Source organism: Oncorhynchus keta, chromosome 4, assembly GCF_023373465.1.
Source record: "Oncorhynchus keta strain PuntledgeMale-10-30-2019 chromosome 4, Oket_V2, whole genome shotgun sequence".
Classification (NCBI taxonomy): domain Eukaryota; kingdom Metazoa; phylum Chordata; class Actinopteri; order Salmoniformes; family Salmonidae; genus Oncorhynchus; species Oncorhynchus keta.
In genome coordinates this window covers 50,328,312-50,344,923 of record NC_068424.1, presented here as the reverse complement: position 1 = coordinate 50,344,923, position 16,612 = coordinate 50,328,312, and the positions used below count along the sequence as shown (strand labels likewise).

The 16,612-nt window shown below is 44.2% G+C and overlaps 1 protein-coding gene across 1 annotated transcript in view; it reads right to left on the bottom strand.

Annotated features, from left to right (window-relative positions):
• LOC118384025 (dystrophin-related protein 2-like) overlaps positions 1-16,612 on the bottom strand; it is a 267,685-nt gene that overhangs the window by 123,134 nt on the left and 127,939 nt on the right. The window contains exons 5-8 of the mRNA XM_052509144.1: positions 12,380-12,500; positions 11,447-11,558; positions 11,026-11,182; positions 3,483-3,629 (exon numbers count right to left, since the gene is read on the bottom strand). Of these exons, the coding sequence (XP_052365104.1) occupies positions 3,483-3,629; positions 11,026-11,182; positions 11,447-11,558; positions 12,380-12,500 (537 nt within the window). The remainder of the gene's footprint in view (positions 1-3,482; positions 3,630-11,025; positions 11,183-11,446; positions 11,559-12,379; positions 12,501-16,612) is intronic.

The window sequence follows — 16,612 nt, the reverse complement described above, 5'->3', positions numbered from 1 at the left end:
GGAACAGAGGAGAAAGATCAACACAGGGAACAGAGGAGAAAGAGCAACACAGGGAACAGAGGAGAAAGAGCAACACATGGAACAGAGGAGAAAGAGCAACACAGGGAACAGAGGAGAAAGATCAACACAGGGAGCAGAGGAGAAAGAGCAACACAGGGAACAGAGGAGAAAGAGCAACACAGGGAACAGAGGAGAAAGATCAACACAGGGAACAGAGGAGAAAGAGCAACACAGGGAACAGAGGAGAAAGAGCAACACAGGGAACAGAGGAGAAAGAGCAACACAGGGAGCAGAGGAGAAAGAGCAACACAGGGAACAGAGGAGAAAGAGCAACACACATGGAGCAGGGGAGAAAGAGCAACACATGGAACAGAGGAGAAAGAGCAACACACAAGGAGCAGGGGAGAAAGAGCAACACACAAGGAGCAGGGGAGAAAGAGCAACACAGAGAACAGAGGAGAAAGAGCAACACATGGAACAGAGGAGAAAAAGCAACACAGGGAACAGAGGAGAAAGAGCAACACACACGGAGCAGGGGAGAAAGAGCAACACATGGAACAGAGGAGAAAGAGCAACACACAAGGAGCAGGGGAGAAAGAGCAACACACAAGGAGCAGGGGAGAAAGAGTAACATACAAGGAGCAGGGGAGAAAGAGCAACACAGGGAGCAGGGGAGAAAGAGCAACACAGGGAACAGAGGAGAAAGAGCAACACACACGGAGCAGGGGAGAAAGAGCAACACATGGAACAGAGGAGAAAGAGCAACACACAAGGAGCAGGGGAGAAAGAGCAACACAGTGAGCAGGGAGAAAGAGCAACACAGGGAACAGAGGAGAAAGAGCAACACACACGGAGCAGGGGAGAAAGAGCAACACATGGAACAGAGGAGAAAGAGCAACACACAAGGAGCAGGGGAGAAAGAGCAACACACAAGGAGGAGGGAGAAAGAGCAACACAGAGAACAGAGGAGAAAGAGCAACACATAGAACAGAGGAGAAAGAGAAACACATGGAACAGAGGAGAAAAAGCAACACATGGAACAGAGGAGAAAGAGCAACACAGGGAACAGAGGAGAAAGAGCAACACGGAGAACAGAGGAGAAAGAGCAACACAGGGAGCAGAGGAGAAAGAGCAACACAAAGAACAGAGGAGAAAGAGCAACACAGGGAGCAGAGGAGAAAGAGCAACACAAAGAACAGAGGAGAAAGAGCAACACAGGGAACAGAGGAGAAAGAGCGACACAGTGAACAGAGGAGAAAGATCAACACAGGGAGCAGAGGAGAAAGAGCAACACAGGGAACAGAGGAGAAAGAGCAACACAGGGAACAGAGGAGAAAGAGCAACACACAAGGAGCAGGGGAGAAAGAGCAACACACAAGGAGCAGGGGAGAAAGAGCAAAACAGGGAACAGAGGAGAAAGAGCAACACACAAGGAGCAGGGGAGAAAGAGCAACACACAAGGAGCAGGGGAGAAAGAGCAACACACAAGGAGCAGGGGAGAAAGAGCAACACAGGGAACAGAGGAGAAAGAGCAACACAGGGAGCAGAGGAGAAAGAGCAACACAGGGAACAGAGGAGAAAGAGCAACACAGGGAACAGAGGAGAAAGAGCAACACAAAGAACAGAGGAGAAAGATCAAACAGGGAACAGAGGAGAAAGAGCAAACAAAGAACAGAGGAGAAAGAGCAACACATGGAACAGAGGAGAAAGAGCAACACAGTGAACAGAGGAGAAAGATCAACACAGGGAGCAGAGGAGAAAGAGCAACACAGGGAACAGAGGAGAAAGAGCAACACAGGGAACAGAGGAGAAAGAGCAACACACAAGGAGCAGGGGAGAAAGAGCAACACACAAGGAGCAGGGGAGAAAGAGCAACACACAAGGAGCAGGGGAGAAAGAGCAACACAGGGAACAGAGGAGAAAGAGCAACACAGGGAGCAGAGGAGAAAGAGCAACACAGAGAACAGAGGAGAAAGAGTGACACAGGGAACAGGGAGAAAGAGCAACACAGGGACAGAGGAGAAAGAGACACAGGGAACAGAGGAGAAAGAGCAACACAAAGAACAGAGGAGAAAGAGCAACACAGGGAACAGAGGAGAAAGAGCAACACAGGGAACAGAGGAGAAAGAGCAAACACAGGGAACAGAGGAGAAAGAGCAAACAAAGAACAGAGGAGAAAGAGCAACACAGGGAACAGAGGAGAAAGAGCAACACAGGGAACAGAGGAGAAAGAGCAACACACAGGGAACAGAGGAGAAAGAGCAACACAGAGAACAGAGGAGAAAGAGTGACACAGGGAACAGAGGAGAAAGAGCAACACAGGGAGCAGAGGAGAAAGAACACAGGGAACAGAGGAGAAAGAGCAACACAGGGAGCAGAGGAGAAAGAGCAACACAGGGAACAGGGGAGAAAGAGCAACACAGGGAGCAGAGGAGAAAGAGCAACACAGGGAACAGAGGAGAAAGAGCAACACAGGGAACAGAGGAGAAAGAGCAACACAGGGAGCAGAGGAGAAAGAGCAACACAGGGAACAGAGGAGAAAGAGCAACACAGGGAACAGAGGAGAAAGAGCAACACACAGGGAACAGAGGAGAAAGAGCAACACAGGGAACAGAGGAGAAAGAGCAACACACAGGGAGCAGAGGAGAGAGAAAAGCCTTCTTTTCTTATCTGAGACCTTGCCTTATTTGCTGATTCCTGGCATCCTCACCATTTTCCCCTCAGAACAATCCAATAGGTTTCACTCTGGAGACAAAAGGCATCATTTGTTGCATCCTCTCTAAAATGATGCAATCACAAGAGAGGCCAAGGCAAAGCTGCAGCTAAGCCTAAACCCACAGACTGTTGGAGCCTCTCACTTTACTACTGACCCATACTGCAAGAAACTCGGTCAGAAACTCGATAAGATGGTATTTGATTTTTGATGATTTTGATATAGATATTTGTACTGCACTGTTGAGGAGAGCTTGCAGGTAAGCCTTTCTTTTTTGTAAGATTTTATTTTTCTTCCAACATAAAAGCATAAATAGACAAAGGCAACAGACAACTTAACATTTACGTACATTCATTTCTACAGACGTTAATGACTTCCCACCTTTAAAACGTTACCAGCAAGGGTATTATGGGGAGGTTGAAGGGATTCTGAGGCCATGTTGAGGTGATGTTGTGGGGAGGTTGAAGGGAGGTTTACGGGAAGTTGTGAGGGTAGTTTGAAGAAAGATTGAGCAAAAGTTAAGTTTTTCAGTTGAGATAATGTTATCGACTGGTTGAGTGGAAGTCAAGGTGATGTTGTGGAGAGGTTGTATGGACGGAAGGTGGTTGTGGGGAGATTGTGTGAAGGTTATGGGGAGGTTGAGGGAGGTGGTTGTGGGGAGGTTGTGGGAAGGTTATGGGGAGGTTGAGGGAAGTGGTTGTGGGGAGGTTGTGGGAAGGTTATGGGGAGGTTGAGGGAAGTGGTTGTGGGGAGGTTCAGGTCAAGTTACCAGCAGTAGTTTCCAGCGGCTGTTGAGGTGCTCCAGGGAGTGGGCGTTGTCCATGGACAAATGGACATCAGAAATGGCCAGCTCATGAGCCAGGTCATTGATGTGCTTCATGCCTTCCTTCACCTGAGTTAGCTCCTCCTTAAACAACTGGAGGTGGGAGAGAGGGAGGGAGAATGAAAGGAGAGAGATGTAGAAGGAGAAAAGAGAGGAAGGGGAAATGAGAGAAAAGGGAAGGTGAGGGAGAAAGAGAGCAAATAAGAAAGAGGGAAAGGGAGGAAATGGAGAGAAAATGAGAGTGGGAGAGGTTGAAAATAGAGAGAGAATTATAGAGGGAGAGGGAGAAAATAGAGAATTAGAGAGGGAGAGGGAGGAAATAGAGAATTAGAGAGGGAGAGGGAGGAAATAGAGAATTAGAGAGGGAGAGGGAGGAAATAGAGAATTAGAGAGGGAGAGGGAGGAAATAGAGAATTAGAGAGGGAGAGGGAGGAAATAGAGAATTAGAGAGGGAGAGGGAGGAAATAGAGAATTAGAGAGGGAGAGGGAGGAAATAGAGAATTAGAGAGGGAGAGGGAGGAAATAGAGAATTAGAGAGGAGAGGGAGGAAATAGAGAATTAGAAAGGGAGAGGGATGAATTAGAGAATTAGAGAGGGAGAGGGAGGAAATAGAGAATTAGAGAGGGAGAGGGAGGAAATAGAGAATTAGAGAGGGAGAGGGAGGAAATAGAGAATTAGAGAGGGAGAGGGGGAAATAGAGAATTAGAGAGGGAGAGGGAGGAAATAGAGAATTAGAGAGGGAGAGGGAGGAAATAGAGAATTAGAGAGGAGAGGGAGGAAATGGAGAATTAGAGAGGGAGAGGGAGGAAATAGAGAATTAGAGAGGGAGAGGGATGAATTAAAGAATTAGAGAGGAGAGGGAGGAAATAGAGAATTAGAGAGGGAGAGGGAGGAAATAGAGAATTAGAGAGGGAGAGGGAGGAAATAGAGAATTAGAGAGGGAGAGGGAGGAAATAGAGAATTAGAGAGGGAGAGGGAGGAATTAGAGAATTAGAAAGGGAGAGGGATGAATTAGAGAATTAGAGAGGGAGAGGGAGGAAATAGAGAATTAGAGAGGGAGAGGGAGGAAATAGAGAATTAGAGAGGGAGAGGGATGAATTCGAGAATTAGAGAGGGAGAGGGAGGAAATAGAGAATTAGAGAGGGAGAGGGAGGAAATAGAGAATGAGAGAGGGAGGGGTTGAAAATAGAAAGAGAATTAGAGAGGGAGAGGGAGAAAATAGAGAATTGGAGAGGGAGAGGGAGGAAATAGAGAATGTAGAGAGGGAGAGGGAGGAAATACAGAATTAGAGAGGGAGAGGGAGGAAATAGAGAATTAGAGAGGGAGAGGGAGGAAATAGAGAATTAGAGAGGGAGAGGGAGGAAATAGAGAATTAGAGAGGGAGAGGGAGGAAATAGAGAATTAGAGAGGGAGAGGGAGGAAGTAGAGAATTAGAGAGGGAGAGGGAGGAAATAGAGAATGAGAGAGGGAGGGGTTGAAAATAGAAAGAGAATTAGAGAGGGAGAGGGAGGAAATAGAGAATTAGAGAGGGAGAGGGAGGAAATAGAGAATTAGAGAGGGAGAGGGATGAATTAGAGAATTAGAGAGGGAGAGGGAGGAAATAGAGAATGAGAGAGGGAGGGGTTGAAAATAGAAAGATAATTAGAGAGGGAGAAAATAGAGAATTAGAGAGGGAGAGGGAGGAAATAGAGAATTAGAGAGGGAGAGGGAGGAAATAGAGAAAGAGAGGGAGAGGGAGGAAATAGAGAATTAGAGAGGGAGAGGGAGGAAATAGAGAATTAGAGAGGGAGGGGAGGAAATAGAGAATTAGAGAGGGAGAGGGAGGAAATAGAGAATTAGAGAGGGAGAGGGAGGAAATAGAGAATGAGAGAGGGAGTGGTTGAAAATAGAAAGAGAATTAGAGAGGGAGAGGGAGGAAATAGAGAATTAGAGAGGGAGAGGGATGAATTAGAGAATTAGAGAGGTAGAGGGAGGAAATAGAGAATTAGAGAGGGAGAGGGAGGAAATAGAGAATTAGAGAGGGAGAGGGAGGAAATAGAGAATTAGAGAGGGAGAGGGAGGAAATAGAGAATTAGAGAGGGAGAGGGAGGAAATAGAGAATTAGAGAGGGAGAGGGATGAATTAGAGAATTAGAGAGGGAGAGGAAGGAAATAGTGAGTGAATTAGAGGGAGAGGGAGGAAATAGAGAATTAGAGAGGGAGAGGGATGAATTAGAGAATTAGAGAGGGAGAGGGAGGAAATAGAGAATTAGAGAGGGAGAGGGAGGAAATAGAGAATTAGAGAGGGAGAGGGAGGAAATAGAGAATTAGAGAGGGAGAGGGAGGAAATAGAGAATTAGAGAGGGAGAGGGAGGAAATAGAGAATTAGAGAGGGAGAGGGAGGAAATAGAGAATTAGAGAGGGAGAGGGAGGAAATAGAGAATTAGAGAAGGAGAGGGAGGAAATAGAGAATTAGAGAGGGAGAGGGATGAATTAAAGAATTAGAGAGGGAGAGGGAGGAAATAGAGAATTAGAGAGGGAGAGGGAGGAAATAGAGAATTAGAGAGGGAGAGGGAGGAAATAGAGAATTAGAGAGGGAGAGGGAGGAAATAGAGAATTAGAGAGGGAGAGGGAGAGGGAGGAAATAGAGAATTAGAAATGGAGAGGGATGAATTAGAGAATTAGAGAGGGAGAGGGAGGAAATAGAGAATTAGAGAGGGAGAGGGATGAATTCGAGAATTAGAGAGGGAGAGGGAGGAAATAGAGAATTAGAGAGGGAGAGGGAGGAAATAGAGAATGAGAGAGGGAGGGGTTGAAAATAGAAAGAGAATTAGAGAGGGAGAGGGAGAAAATAGAGAATTGGAGAGGGAGAGGGAGGAAATAGAGAATGTAGAGAGGGAGAGGGAGGAAATACAGAATTAGAGAGGGAGAGGGAGGAAATAGAGAATTAGAGAGGGAGAGGGAGGAAATAGAGAATTAGAGAGGGAGGGGTTGAAAATGGAAAGAGAATTAGAGAGGGAGAGGGAGGAAATAGAGAATTAGAGAGGGAGAGGGAGGAAATAGAGAATTAGAGAGGGAGAGGGAGGAAATAGAGAATGAGAGAGGGAGGGTTGAAAATGGAAAGAGAATTAGAGAGGGAGAGGGAGGAAATAGAGAATTAGAGAGGGAGTGGGAGGAAATAGAGAATTAGAGAGGGAGAGGGATGAATTAGAGAATTAGAGAGGGAGAGGGAGGAAATGGAGAATTAGAGAGGGAGAGGGAGGAAATAGAGAATTAGAGAGGGAGAGGGAGGAAATAGAGAATGAGAGAGGGACGGGTTGAAAATAGAAAGATAATTAGAGAGGGAGAAAATAGAGAATTAGAGAGGGAGAGGGAGGAAATAGAGAATTAGAGAGGGAGAGGGAGGAAATAGAGAATTAGAGAGGGAGAGGGAGGAAATAGAGAATTAGAGAGGGAGAGGGAGGAAATAGAGAATTAGAGAGGGAGAGGGAGGAAATAGAGAATTAGAGAGGGAGAGGGAGGAAATAGAGAATTAGAGAGGGAGAGGGAGGAAATAGAGAATGAGAGAGGGACGGGTTGAAAATAGAAAGAGAATTAGAGAGGGAGAGGGAGGAAATAGAGAATTAGAGAGGGAGAGGGAGGAAATAGAGAATTAGAGAGGGAGAGGGATGAATTAGAGAATTAGAGAGGGAGAGGGAGGAAATAGAGAATTAGAGAGGGAGAGGGAGGAAATAGAGAATTAGAGAGGGAGAGGGATGAATTAGAGAATTAGAGAGGGAGAGGGAGGAAATAGAGAATTAGAGAGGGAGAGGGAGGAAATAGAGAATTAGAGAGGGAGAGGGATGAATTAGAGAATTAGAGAGGGAGAGGAAGGAAATAGTGAGTGAATTAGAGGGAGAGGGAGGAAATAGAGAGTGAATTAGAGAGGGAGAGGGAGGAAATAGAGAGTGAATTAGAGAGGGAGAGGGAGGAAATAGAGAGTGAATTAGATAGGGAGAGGGAGGAAATAGAGAGAGAATTAGAGAGGGAGAGGCACATACCCCCCCCCCCCCACACACACACACACATGGTAGGGTTTTCAACTTAGTAAATGATAGAAATCAATTGAAATTTGGTTCATAACATTCATCAAATAATAAAAAATTCAGAATGCATGCCCAATTCCTTTCCCCAAGTTGACTGAGTGTAATGGCATTAGACTCACTCTGTTATATGGCTGTGTGGACTGTGGGCCTAGTATTGGAGCTGCTGCCCGCACAAACACCATCACCAAGGGAGAAATACAACAGGGACCCTTCATGGCTTACGCAACTTAAGAGTCAGATCAACCCAGCCAAAACAGCACTAATGATCTAAGGGATGTGTGAGTGTGTGTGTGCGCACACAGTGCTGTAGTTATATCAAGCTAATGGCGTCTGTGCTGCAGCCTCATGACAAAAACATGAGATAAGAGAGAGAGAGAGAGAGAGAAGAGAGAGAGATACAGAGAGAGAGAGAAGAGAGAGAGAGAGAGAGAGAGAGAGAGAGAGAGAGAAGAGAGAGAGAGAGAGAGAGAGAGAGAGAGAGAGAGAGAGAGAGAGAGAGAGAGAGAGAGAGAGAGAGAGCGTGCGTGCGTGCGTGTGTGTGTGTGTGTGTGTGTGTGTGTGTGTACCACAGACAGACAGAGCCTGTTGGAATGCCTGCCCTGGAGACATAGAAAAAGGAGGAACATGTGCTGGCACTGACAGCAAGGCAAACATTGACATGATCATTGTGACTTAACAACTAAACAAATAACTGGCTGGGGATTCAACATCAGCCAATCAACTGAGGGAACTCTGTCATATCAACATGACACTGGCTATTGACTCAATGCACTGCCTGCTGTTGTCGGCTTAGTTGGCTGTCCGTTTGGGAGAATGAATGTAGGAGAAAGATAGAAACTAACACTTTCTCTGAAACAAATGAATTGTGTACATAAAGACACTGAAACACACTAAGTGTGACATTTATGGTGGCAAAGGAGCACAGATTTGTGGGAAGGAAAGGCTACCATAAACCTCATAACAATCAGGCAAGGTAATTACATTTGAAACTTTTCTGAAGAAACGTGTTATAAAGAGGTTAATATTTAATGTTAGTTTATTCAACTAAGTGAGGCACAGTTATCTTCTTACAACACACATCATTGGGAAGAAAGGTTTCTATTTAGGGTTCATACAGCTAAATTATAATGAGGTTTACAGTATATTTTGCACAGGTCTGTGCCCTTTCAAATCAAATCACAATTTATTTAAAGTGCATTTAGCAAAACAGCAAACCAGTAAACAGTAAAACATTATGTATTTAAGCCCCGGGGAGGTGTTGTATATGGTCAATACACCACGACTAAGGGCTGTTCTTACAAGACGCAATGTGGAATGTCTGGATACAGCCCGTACAGCCCTTTTCAGCCCCTTTTCAGCCTTTTGTCTATATTTTTACTATTTTCTACATTGTAGAATAATAGTGAAGATAACAACACTATGAAATAACACATAGAATTGTGCAGTAACCCAAAAAGTGTTAAACAAATCAAAATACATGTTATATTTAACATTCTTCAAAGTAACCACCCGTTGATTGGCAGCTTTGCACACTCTTGGCATTCTCTCAACCAGCTTCATGAGGTTCTCACCTGGAATGCATTTCAATTAACAGGTGTGTCTTGTTAAAAGTTAATTTGTAGAATTTCTTCCTTCTTAATGCATTTGAGCCAATCAGTTGTGTTGTGACAAGGTAGGGGTGGTATACAGAAGATAGCCCTATTTGGTAAAAGACCAAGTCCATATTATGGCAAGAACAGCTCAAATAAGCAAAGAGAAATGACAGTCCATCATAACTTTAAGACATGAAGGTCAGTCAATCCGGAACATTTGCGACTGCACTTGAAGAAACTTTCATCAAGCGCTATGATGAAACTGGCTCTCATGAGGACAGGCATAGCAAAGGAAGACCCAGAGTTACCTATGCTGCAGAGGATAAGTTCATTACAGTTACCAGCCTCAGAAATTGCAGCCCAAATAAATGCTTCACAGAGTTCAAGTAACAGACACATCTCAACATCAACTGTTCAGATGAGACAGCGTGAATCAGGCCTCCATGGTCGAATTGCTGCAAAGAAACCACTACTGAAGGACACCAATAAGAAGAAGAGACTTGCTTGGAACAAGAAACATGGACATTAGAAAGGTGGAAATCTGTCCTTTGGTCTGATGAGTCCAATATTTTAGTTCCAATCTTTGTGAGATGCAGAGTAGGTGAATGGTTGAACTCCGCAAGTGTGATTGCCACTGTGAAGCATGGAGGAGGAGGTGTGATGGCGTGGGGGTGCTTTGCTGGTGACACAGTCAGGACTTATTTAGAATTCAAGGAACACTTAACCAGCATGGCTACCACAGCATTATGCAGCGATATGCCATCCCATCTGGTTTGGGCTTAGTGGGACTATCGCTTTTTTTTTCAACAGGACAGTGACCAAAAGCACATCTCCAGGTTGTGTAAAGGCCTCCAATCACCTGACCTCAACCCAATTGCGATGGTTTGGGATGAGTTGGACCGCAGAGTGAAGGAAAAGCAGCCAACAAGTGCTCAGCATCTGTGGGAACTCCTTCAAGACAGTTGGAAAAGCATTCCTCATGAAGCTGGTTGAGAGAATGCCAAGAGTGTGTAAAACTGTCAACAAAACAAAGGGTGGCTACTTTGAAGAATTGCAAATATAAAAAATATTTTGATTTGTTAAACACGTTTTTGGTTACTAGATGATTCCATGTGTTATGTCATCGTTTTGATGTCTTCATTATTATTCTACAATGTAGAAAATAGTTTTAAGGTGTGTCTAAACTTTTGATTGGTACTGTATATATAATAATTACATTTTGCTTCTGCAAATACAGTGTTTTATAAGCCCATGTGGCACACACGTCCTGAAGATGCAAGACTTAAACACTAACAAGATCATAATAAATTAATTAAAAATCAAATCATGTCGCCCAGGAACACTGAGTCAATACTAACAGAAACAAAGCTAAGAGAGCAGAGGGATAGAGAGACAGATCTTCCATAATTACAGTGAAGTAACAGCCATCTAGCCAGCAGAGTGGAGGAGCCTCTTCACAGCTAACAGATTAGCGAGCGTAGCTCGAGGGAATCTTCTAGACAGTTTTCTTATCAATATCTTCATAGCATTGTCTCCATATCTAAGCAATAAAGATGGATCTATTCATGTTTCAGGCACTATTTAATGTCGAGTATTTAGTGTCGAGTCCACAGGTATTTTATATTTCAAATCACTTTGATTTGAGATCTGATATCTGCAGATTCTGTCTGGCCCTGGTGGTGAGGAGCACAGTACACACACACACACACACACACACACACACACTCACACACACACACGCACACGCACACCCAAACGCACACGCACAAACCCAGCTTTTTGATTTGAAGCAGACAGCTTGCTTAATATTTGAGACGCACACATACATGCTTACCTTGGTGGCATCGATGTGGTCCTGCAGTGAGTCGATGAAGAGGTCCCCTACAGGCTCCCATGCATCCCGGACCCCCTCAGCCTGTTCTAGGGCCACCGCCAGCTCCTCCATGGCTGCCTGGGTCTGCAGCAGGCGCTCCAGGGTCCGCTCCATGTGCCTTGGACACAGACAGAATACTTCTACAGTTGTTTTATACATTGTCATATGCAGTTTGACCACTAAAGCAATACATCACCCTAATACCTGAGCAACACACCAACCCTAACCTTATTTCGGCCATAGTATTTTCCTTGATGCTGTCAAAATAAAGACCCAATGATATTTGAGTACAGGCACGGTAAAAACATCTCTAGCCAATCGAAGACCCAGAATCATGGGTGTATTGTAGCCCAGTGGAGTGGGCGTGTGCCGCATATCTGACCTGTGTCGGTCCACGCAGCGGGCAGTCAGCTTCTCCCACAGGTCACTGGCCACGTTTGCCTGCTTCCACACTGAACGACTCACGTTCAGGATCCGCTTCCTCGGAGACACTTCTGGAGGAGGAGGAGGAGGGGATGAAGAGGGGGGAGTAGGAGAGCAGGGAGAGGGATTGGGTAGGCAGGCAAAGAGAGTGTAAGCCCCAATTGGTGCAAACATCAGTAGAAAGAAACAGTTGGATAGGAGAAACTGTGGGAAATATCTTGTTGGGGGCAGAGAAACAGGGAGAGTTCGCCCCCATCTTTTCCCCAATGTGTGCCACCAGTGGTGGAGAGCGAAGAAGGGAGGGAAGGAGAGTGGGGGCAGAAACAGCCTAGCATGCTGCATTATTGATTTGACCAGATGGTGTGAACTGGGCTAATTGGTCCCGACCCAACTGCTCTCCCCAAACATACATTCTCTGATCCACTCTGATACAGCAGGACAGGTAGCTGCTAATCAGACTTAATGGTAGATGCACAACTGCTGGAGATCAACTTACTGAACTCCCTATCTCTCTCTGTTCTCACTGCTCAGGTCTGGTTTTGGTGTGTGTGGCAGGGTGGCAGGGTGGGTTAGTATGGGGAGGATTGGCACCTACAGATGTAGGATCTTAATTTGATCACTCTTTTGTTGGTGACTCTTTTGTTGCAAACTTAGAGTGTATTCAGGTTTAAAATGGCTTCTAAAGTTTGTACTTTCCACTTTAAAATGTCTGATTTACCCTAACAAAAAATGCATCAACCGCTACAAAACATTTCCATTAATTATAATCCACATAATAATGAACATTTCCTGTTGCTGCAGGATTATTTTCCTCCTGTAGCAAACTAGCTCAAATTAAGATCCTGCATATGTAGGTTGTCATTTGACACGGTTTTGGAGTGGGTGGGCAGACCTTTTCCGTCGGGCAGCGTCTCCTCGGGCTCCTGGAAGGGGTGCTGTGCCAAGAAGGCCTGAGCAGACTCCAGCACAGAGTAGATGAACGGCCCCCGAGACTTGACATCCTCCATGAATACCTGGAGACAGACAGGACAGGAGCCCACAGAGAGATCACATACAAACAATATGCATAGGCTCATTATAACACATACTGTACAATATACACACACACACAGACATCAATTTGCATACATGAACACACACAGTAAGGAGCAATTTGCAGAGGGCCACATAGGACTGCCTAGCTGTCAGTTTGTACTATATCGTCTCTGTGCTGAACTGCCTGAGTACATGCACATTATTCAGCTGCAGACCCAGATACCAACCCAGCTGCCTAGTGGAATGAATGACTCATAGGCTGTCCCATAGGGCTCTGGTCAACAGTAATACACTCTATAGGGAATAGGGTACCATTTAGGAGGTAATCACAGAGAATCCCGTGGGCCTATGGACAGGCAGTGTCAACCAGACTCTCTTGTCCTCAACAGCTAATCTCCATTCACCACTCAACTTGTGCTAGGTAAAAAACTTTAGCCTATATATTAGTACGTTATTAAACTAAAGTGAAATACACTGACTGCACAAAACTTTAAGAACATGACGTAGACTGACCAGGTGAATCCAGGTGAGAGCTTTGATCTCTTATTGATGTCACCTGTTAAATCCACACATGGATTGTGTGTGTGTGCCATTCAGAGGGTGAATGAGCAAGACAAAATATTAAAGTGCCTTTGAACGGGATATGGTAGTAGGTGCCAGGTGCACCGGTTTGAGTGTGTCAAGAACTCCAACGCTGCTGGGGTTTTCGCACTCAACAGTTTCCCGGGTGTATCAACAATTGTCCACCACCCAAAGGACATCCAGCCAACTTGACACAACTGTGGGAAGCATTGGAGTCAACATTGACCAGCATCCCTGTGGAACGCGTTCGACACCTTGTAGAGTCTATGCCCCGACAAACTGAGGCTGCTCTGATGGCAAATGGGTATATTGTCAGGAAGAGTTGGAGGTGGAGGAAGCTGTGGAGCCATTATCCTGGCGACGCTTGTGGAAGGGTAAGTAGGCTCTTGCACGCTGAGCTAGCTGGAGCTCGACATCATCATCGCTGCTGGGCTTGGCAGCGGCCTCGGTGGTTTGATACTGCTGTTGCTGCCAATCGCTCGCTTTCTCCTTTTGGTTTTGTTTAGGTACCTTGGCGAAGCCAATTTTTGATATCCATCGTAGCAGTGGCAGATTAGCTGGTTCGAGCTAGTTAAATAAACTAAGGCTAATAACACTAAGCATTTTTATAGCTAGCTAAGAAGCTAACTCAACTCTGTAGTCGTAGGGGGTGAGGAAAGCAAAGCAGCGTCAACTGTAAACTTGACTCCACCATTATAAATCAAAATAGAATATTACAGACGGAGGCATATCACGTTATTCACTTAGCCTACCACCGGAGTCATATCTAGGGATATGGCGGTCATGACATTTTGTCAGCTGGTGATTGTCAAGCAAATAACTGCGTTCTCACGGTAATTGACCGTTAATTAGCATAAACACATTTAGCATCTCCTGGCTTCCAAGCATAGCCTACAAGCTACTGGTGTAGAACTTTGGAACATCTACATTTGAAAAAGTCTAATAAATCCATGTAATATAGCCAGTGGTGGAAAAAGTACCCAACTGTCATACTTGAGTAAAAGTAAAGATACCTCGAAGAAAAATTGCTCAGGTAAAAGTGAAAGTCACCCAGTAAAATATTACTTGAGTAAAAGTTTAAAAGTATTTGGTTTTAAATATACTTAAGTATAAAAAGAAAATATAATTGCAAAAATATATTTAAGTATCAAAAATAAAAGTATAAATGATTTCAAATTGCTTATATTAAGCAAACCCGACGGCACAATTATTATTATTTGTTTTATGTAAGGATAGCCAGGGGCAAACATCATTTACAAATGAAGCATTTGTGTTTAGTGAGTCCGCCAGATCAGAGGCAGTAGCAATAATCATGTTGTCTTGACAAGTGTGTGAATTGGACCATTTTCCTTGTGCTAAGCATTCAAAATGTAACGAATACATTTGGGTGTTAGGGAAAATGTATGGAGTAAAAAGTACATCATTTTCTTCAGGAACGTAGTGAAGTGAATGAAAAGTTGTCAAACATATAAATAGTAAAGTAAAGATACCCCCCCAAAAATAGTTAAGTAGTACTTTAAAGTATTTTTACTTACAGTTGAAGTGAGAAGTTTACATACACCTTAGCCAAATAATTTTTTTTTCTCACAATTCCTGACATTTAGTTCTAGTAAAAATTCCCTGTTTTAGGTCAGTTAGGATCACCACTTTATTTTAAGAATGTGAAATGTCAGAATAATAGTAAAGAGAATGATTTATTTCAGCTTGTATTTCTTTCACCACATTCCTAGTGGGTCAGAAGTTTACATACACTCTTTAAATTGTTTAACTTGGGTCAAAGGTTTTGGGTAGCCTTACACAAGCTTCCCACAATAAGTTGGGTGAATTTTGGCCCATTCCTCCTGACAGAGTTGGTGTAACTGAGTCAGGTTTGTAGGCCTCTTAGCTCACACACGCATTTTCAGTTCTGCCCACACATTTTCTATAGAATTGAGGTCAGGGCTTTGTGATGGCCACTCGAATACCTTGACCTATTTGCGACCAAGCTTTCATTTCCTGACTGATGTCTTGAGATGTTGGTTCAATATATCCACATAATTTTCCTGCCTCATGATGCCATCTATTTTGTGAAGTGCACCAGTCCCTCCTGTAGCAAAGCACCCCCACAACATGATGCTGCCACCCCCGTGCTTCACGGTTGGGATGGTGTTCTACGGCTTGAAAGCCTCCCCTTTTTTCCTCAAAATATAACAATGGACATTATGTCTAAACAGTTCTATTTTTGTTTCATCAGACCAGAGGACATTTCTCCAAAAAGTACGATCTTTGTCCCCATATGCAGTTGCAAACCGTAGTCTGGCTTTTTTATGTCGGTTTTGGAGCCGTGGCTTCTTCCTTGCTGAGCGGCCTTTCAGGTTATGTCGATACAGGACTCATCGATACAGGATATAAATAATTTTGTACCTGTTCCTCCAGCATCTTCACAAGATCCTTTGCTGTTGTTCTGGGATTGATTTGCACTTTTTGCACCAAAGTACGTTCACTAGGAGACAGAACGTGTCTCCTTCCTGAGCGGTATGACGGCTGTGTGGTTCCATGGTGTTTGGTAAGACAAGAGGCAGCAATATTTTTGTAAATAACAGCTGGTGTACAATATCTAAGGAAGTCTCGATTTATTGCTCTCCTGAGGTAGAATATATCATGATAAGCTGTATACCACACTATCTACCTGGAGAGTTTTCATCTGTATTTTTCGCAGCATTGAACAAGCTGTATTCCGCCATAAGCAAACAAGAACATGCTCACCCAGAGGCGGCACTCCTAGTAGCCGGGGAATTTAATGCAGGGAAACTTAAATCCGGTTGACCAAAAATCAGCATATTAAACGTGCAACCAGAGGGGAAAAAACCCTGGACACTTTTTTGGTTACTACATGACTCCATATGTGTTATTTCATAGTTTTGATGTCTTTACTATTATTCTACAATGTATTAAAACAATTTTTTTTTTTTTTAAACCTGGATTGAGTAGGTGTGTCCAAACTTTTGACTGGTACTGTATGTCTAGATGTTTAATGCATTCTAAGACTGCGCGATGCAACTCTAATGATGATTTGAAAACAGTTGAATGAAAAGCTTGAGCTTTGAGAAAATGGCGCCGGAGGAGATGGCCGCTGTTTTACGGTCTCCTAACCAATTGTGCTATTATGTGTTTTTTCCCCGCGATGTTTGTCAATTATTTTGTACATAATGTTTCTACAACCGTATCTTACGGCATTAAAGAGATTCTAGATATCAGGACAGCGATCACTCATCTCGGATTAGACAAATATTTTTTTCAACAACAACAACAACAGCAGCAGCAAGCAGGACTCACACGATATTCTCCAAACACCCCACAGGGCAGACATCCCAATTATTCGCAAAAGGATGCGACTCAGAGGAAGAAGAGCCGGATGCCTCATCCGGACCCGCAGAAGGCAACTAGGAAAGCTTCCGTTACCATAAATATTACTCGCCAACATGCAATCATTGGACAGTGAACTAGACGAGGTACGATCACTTATATC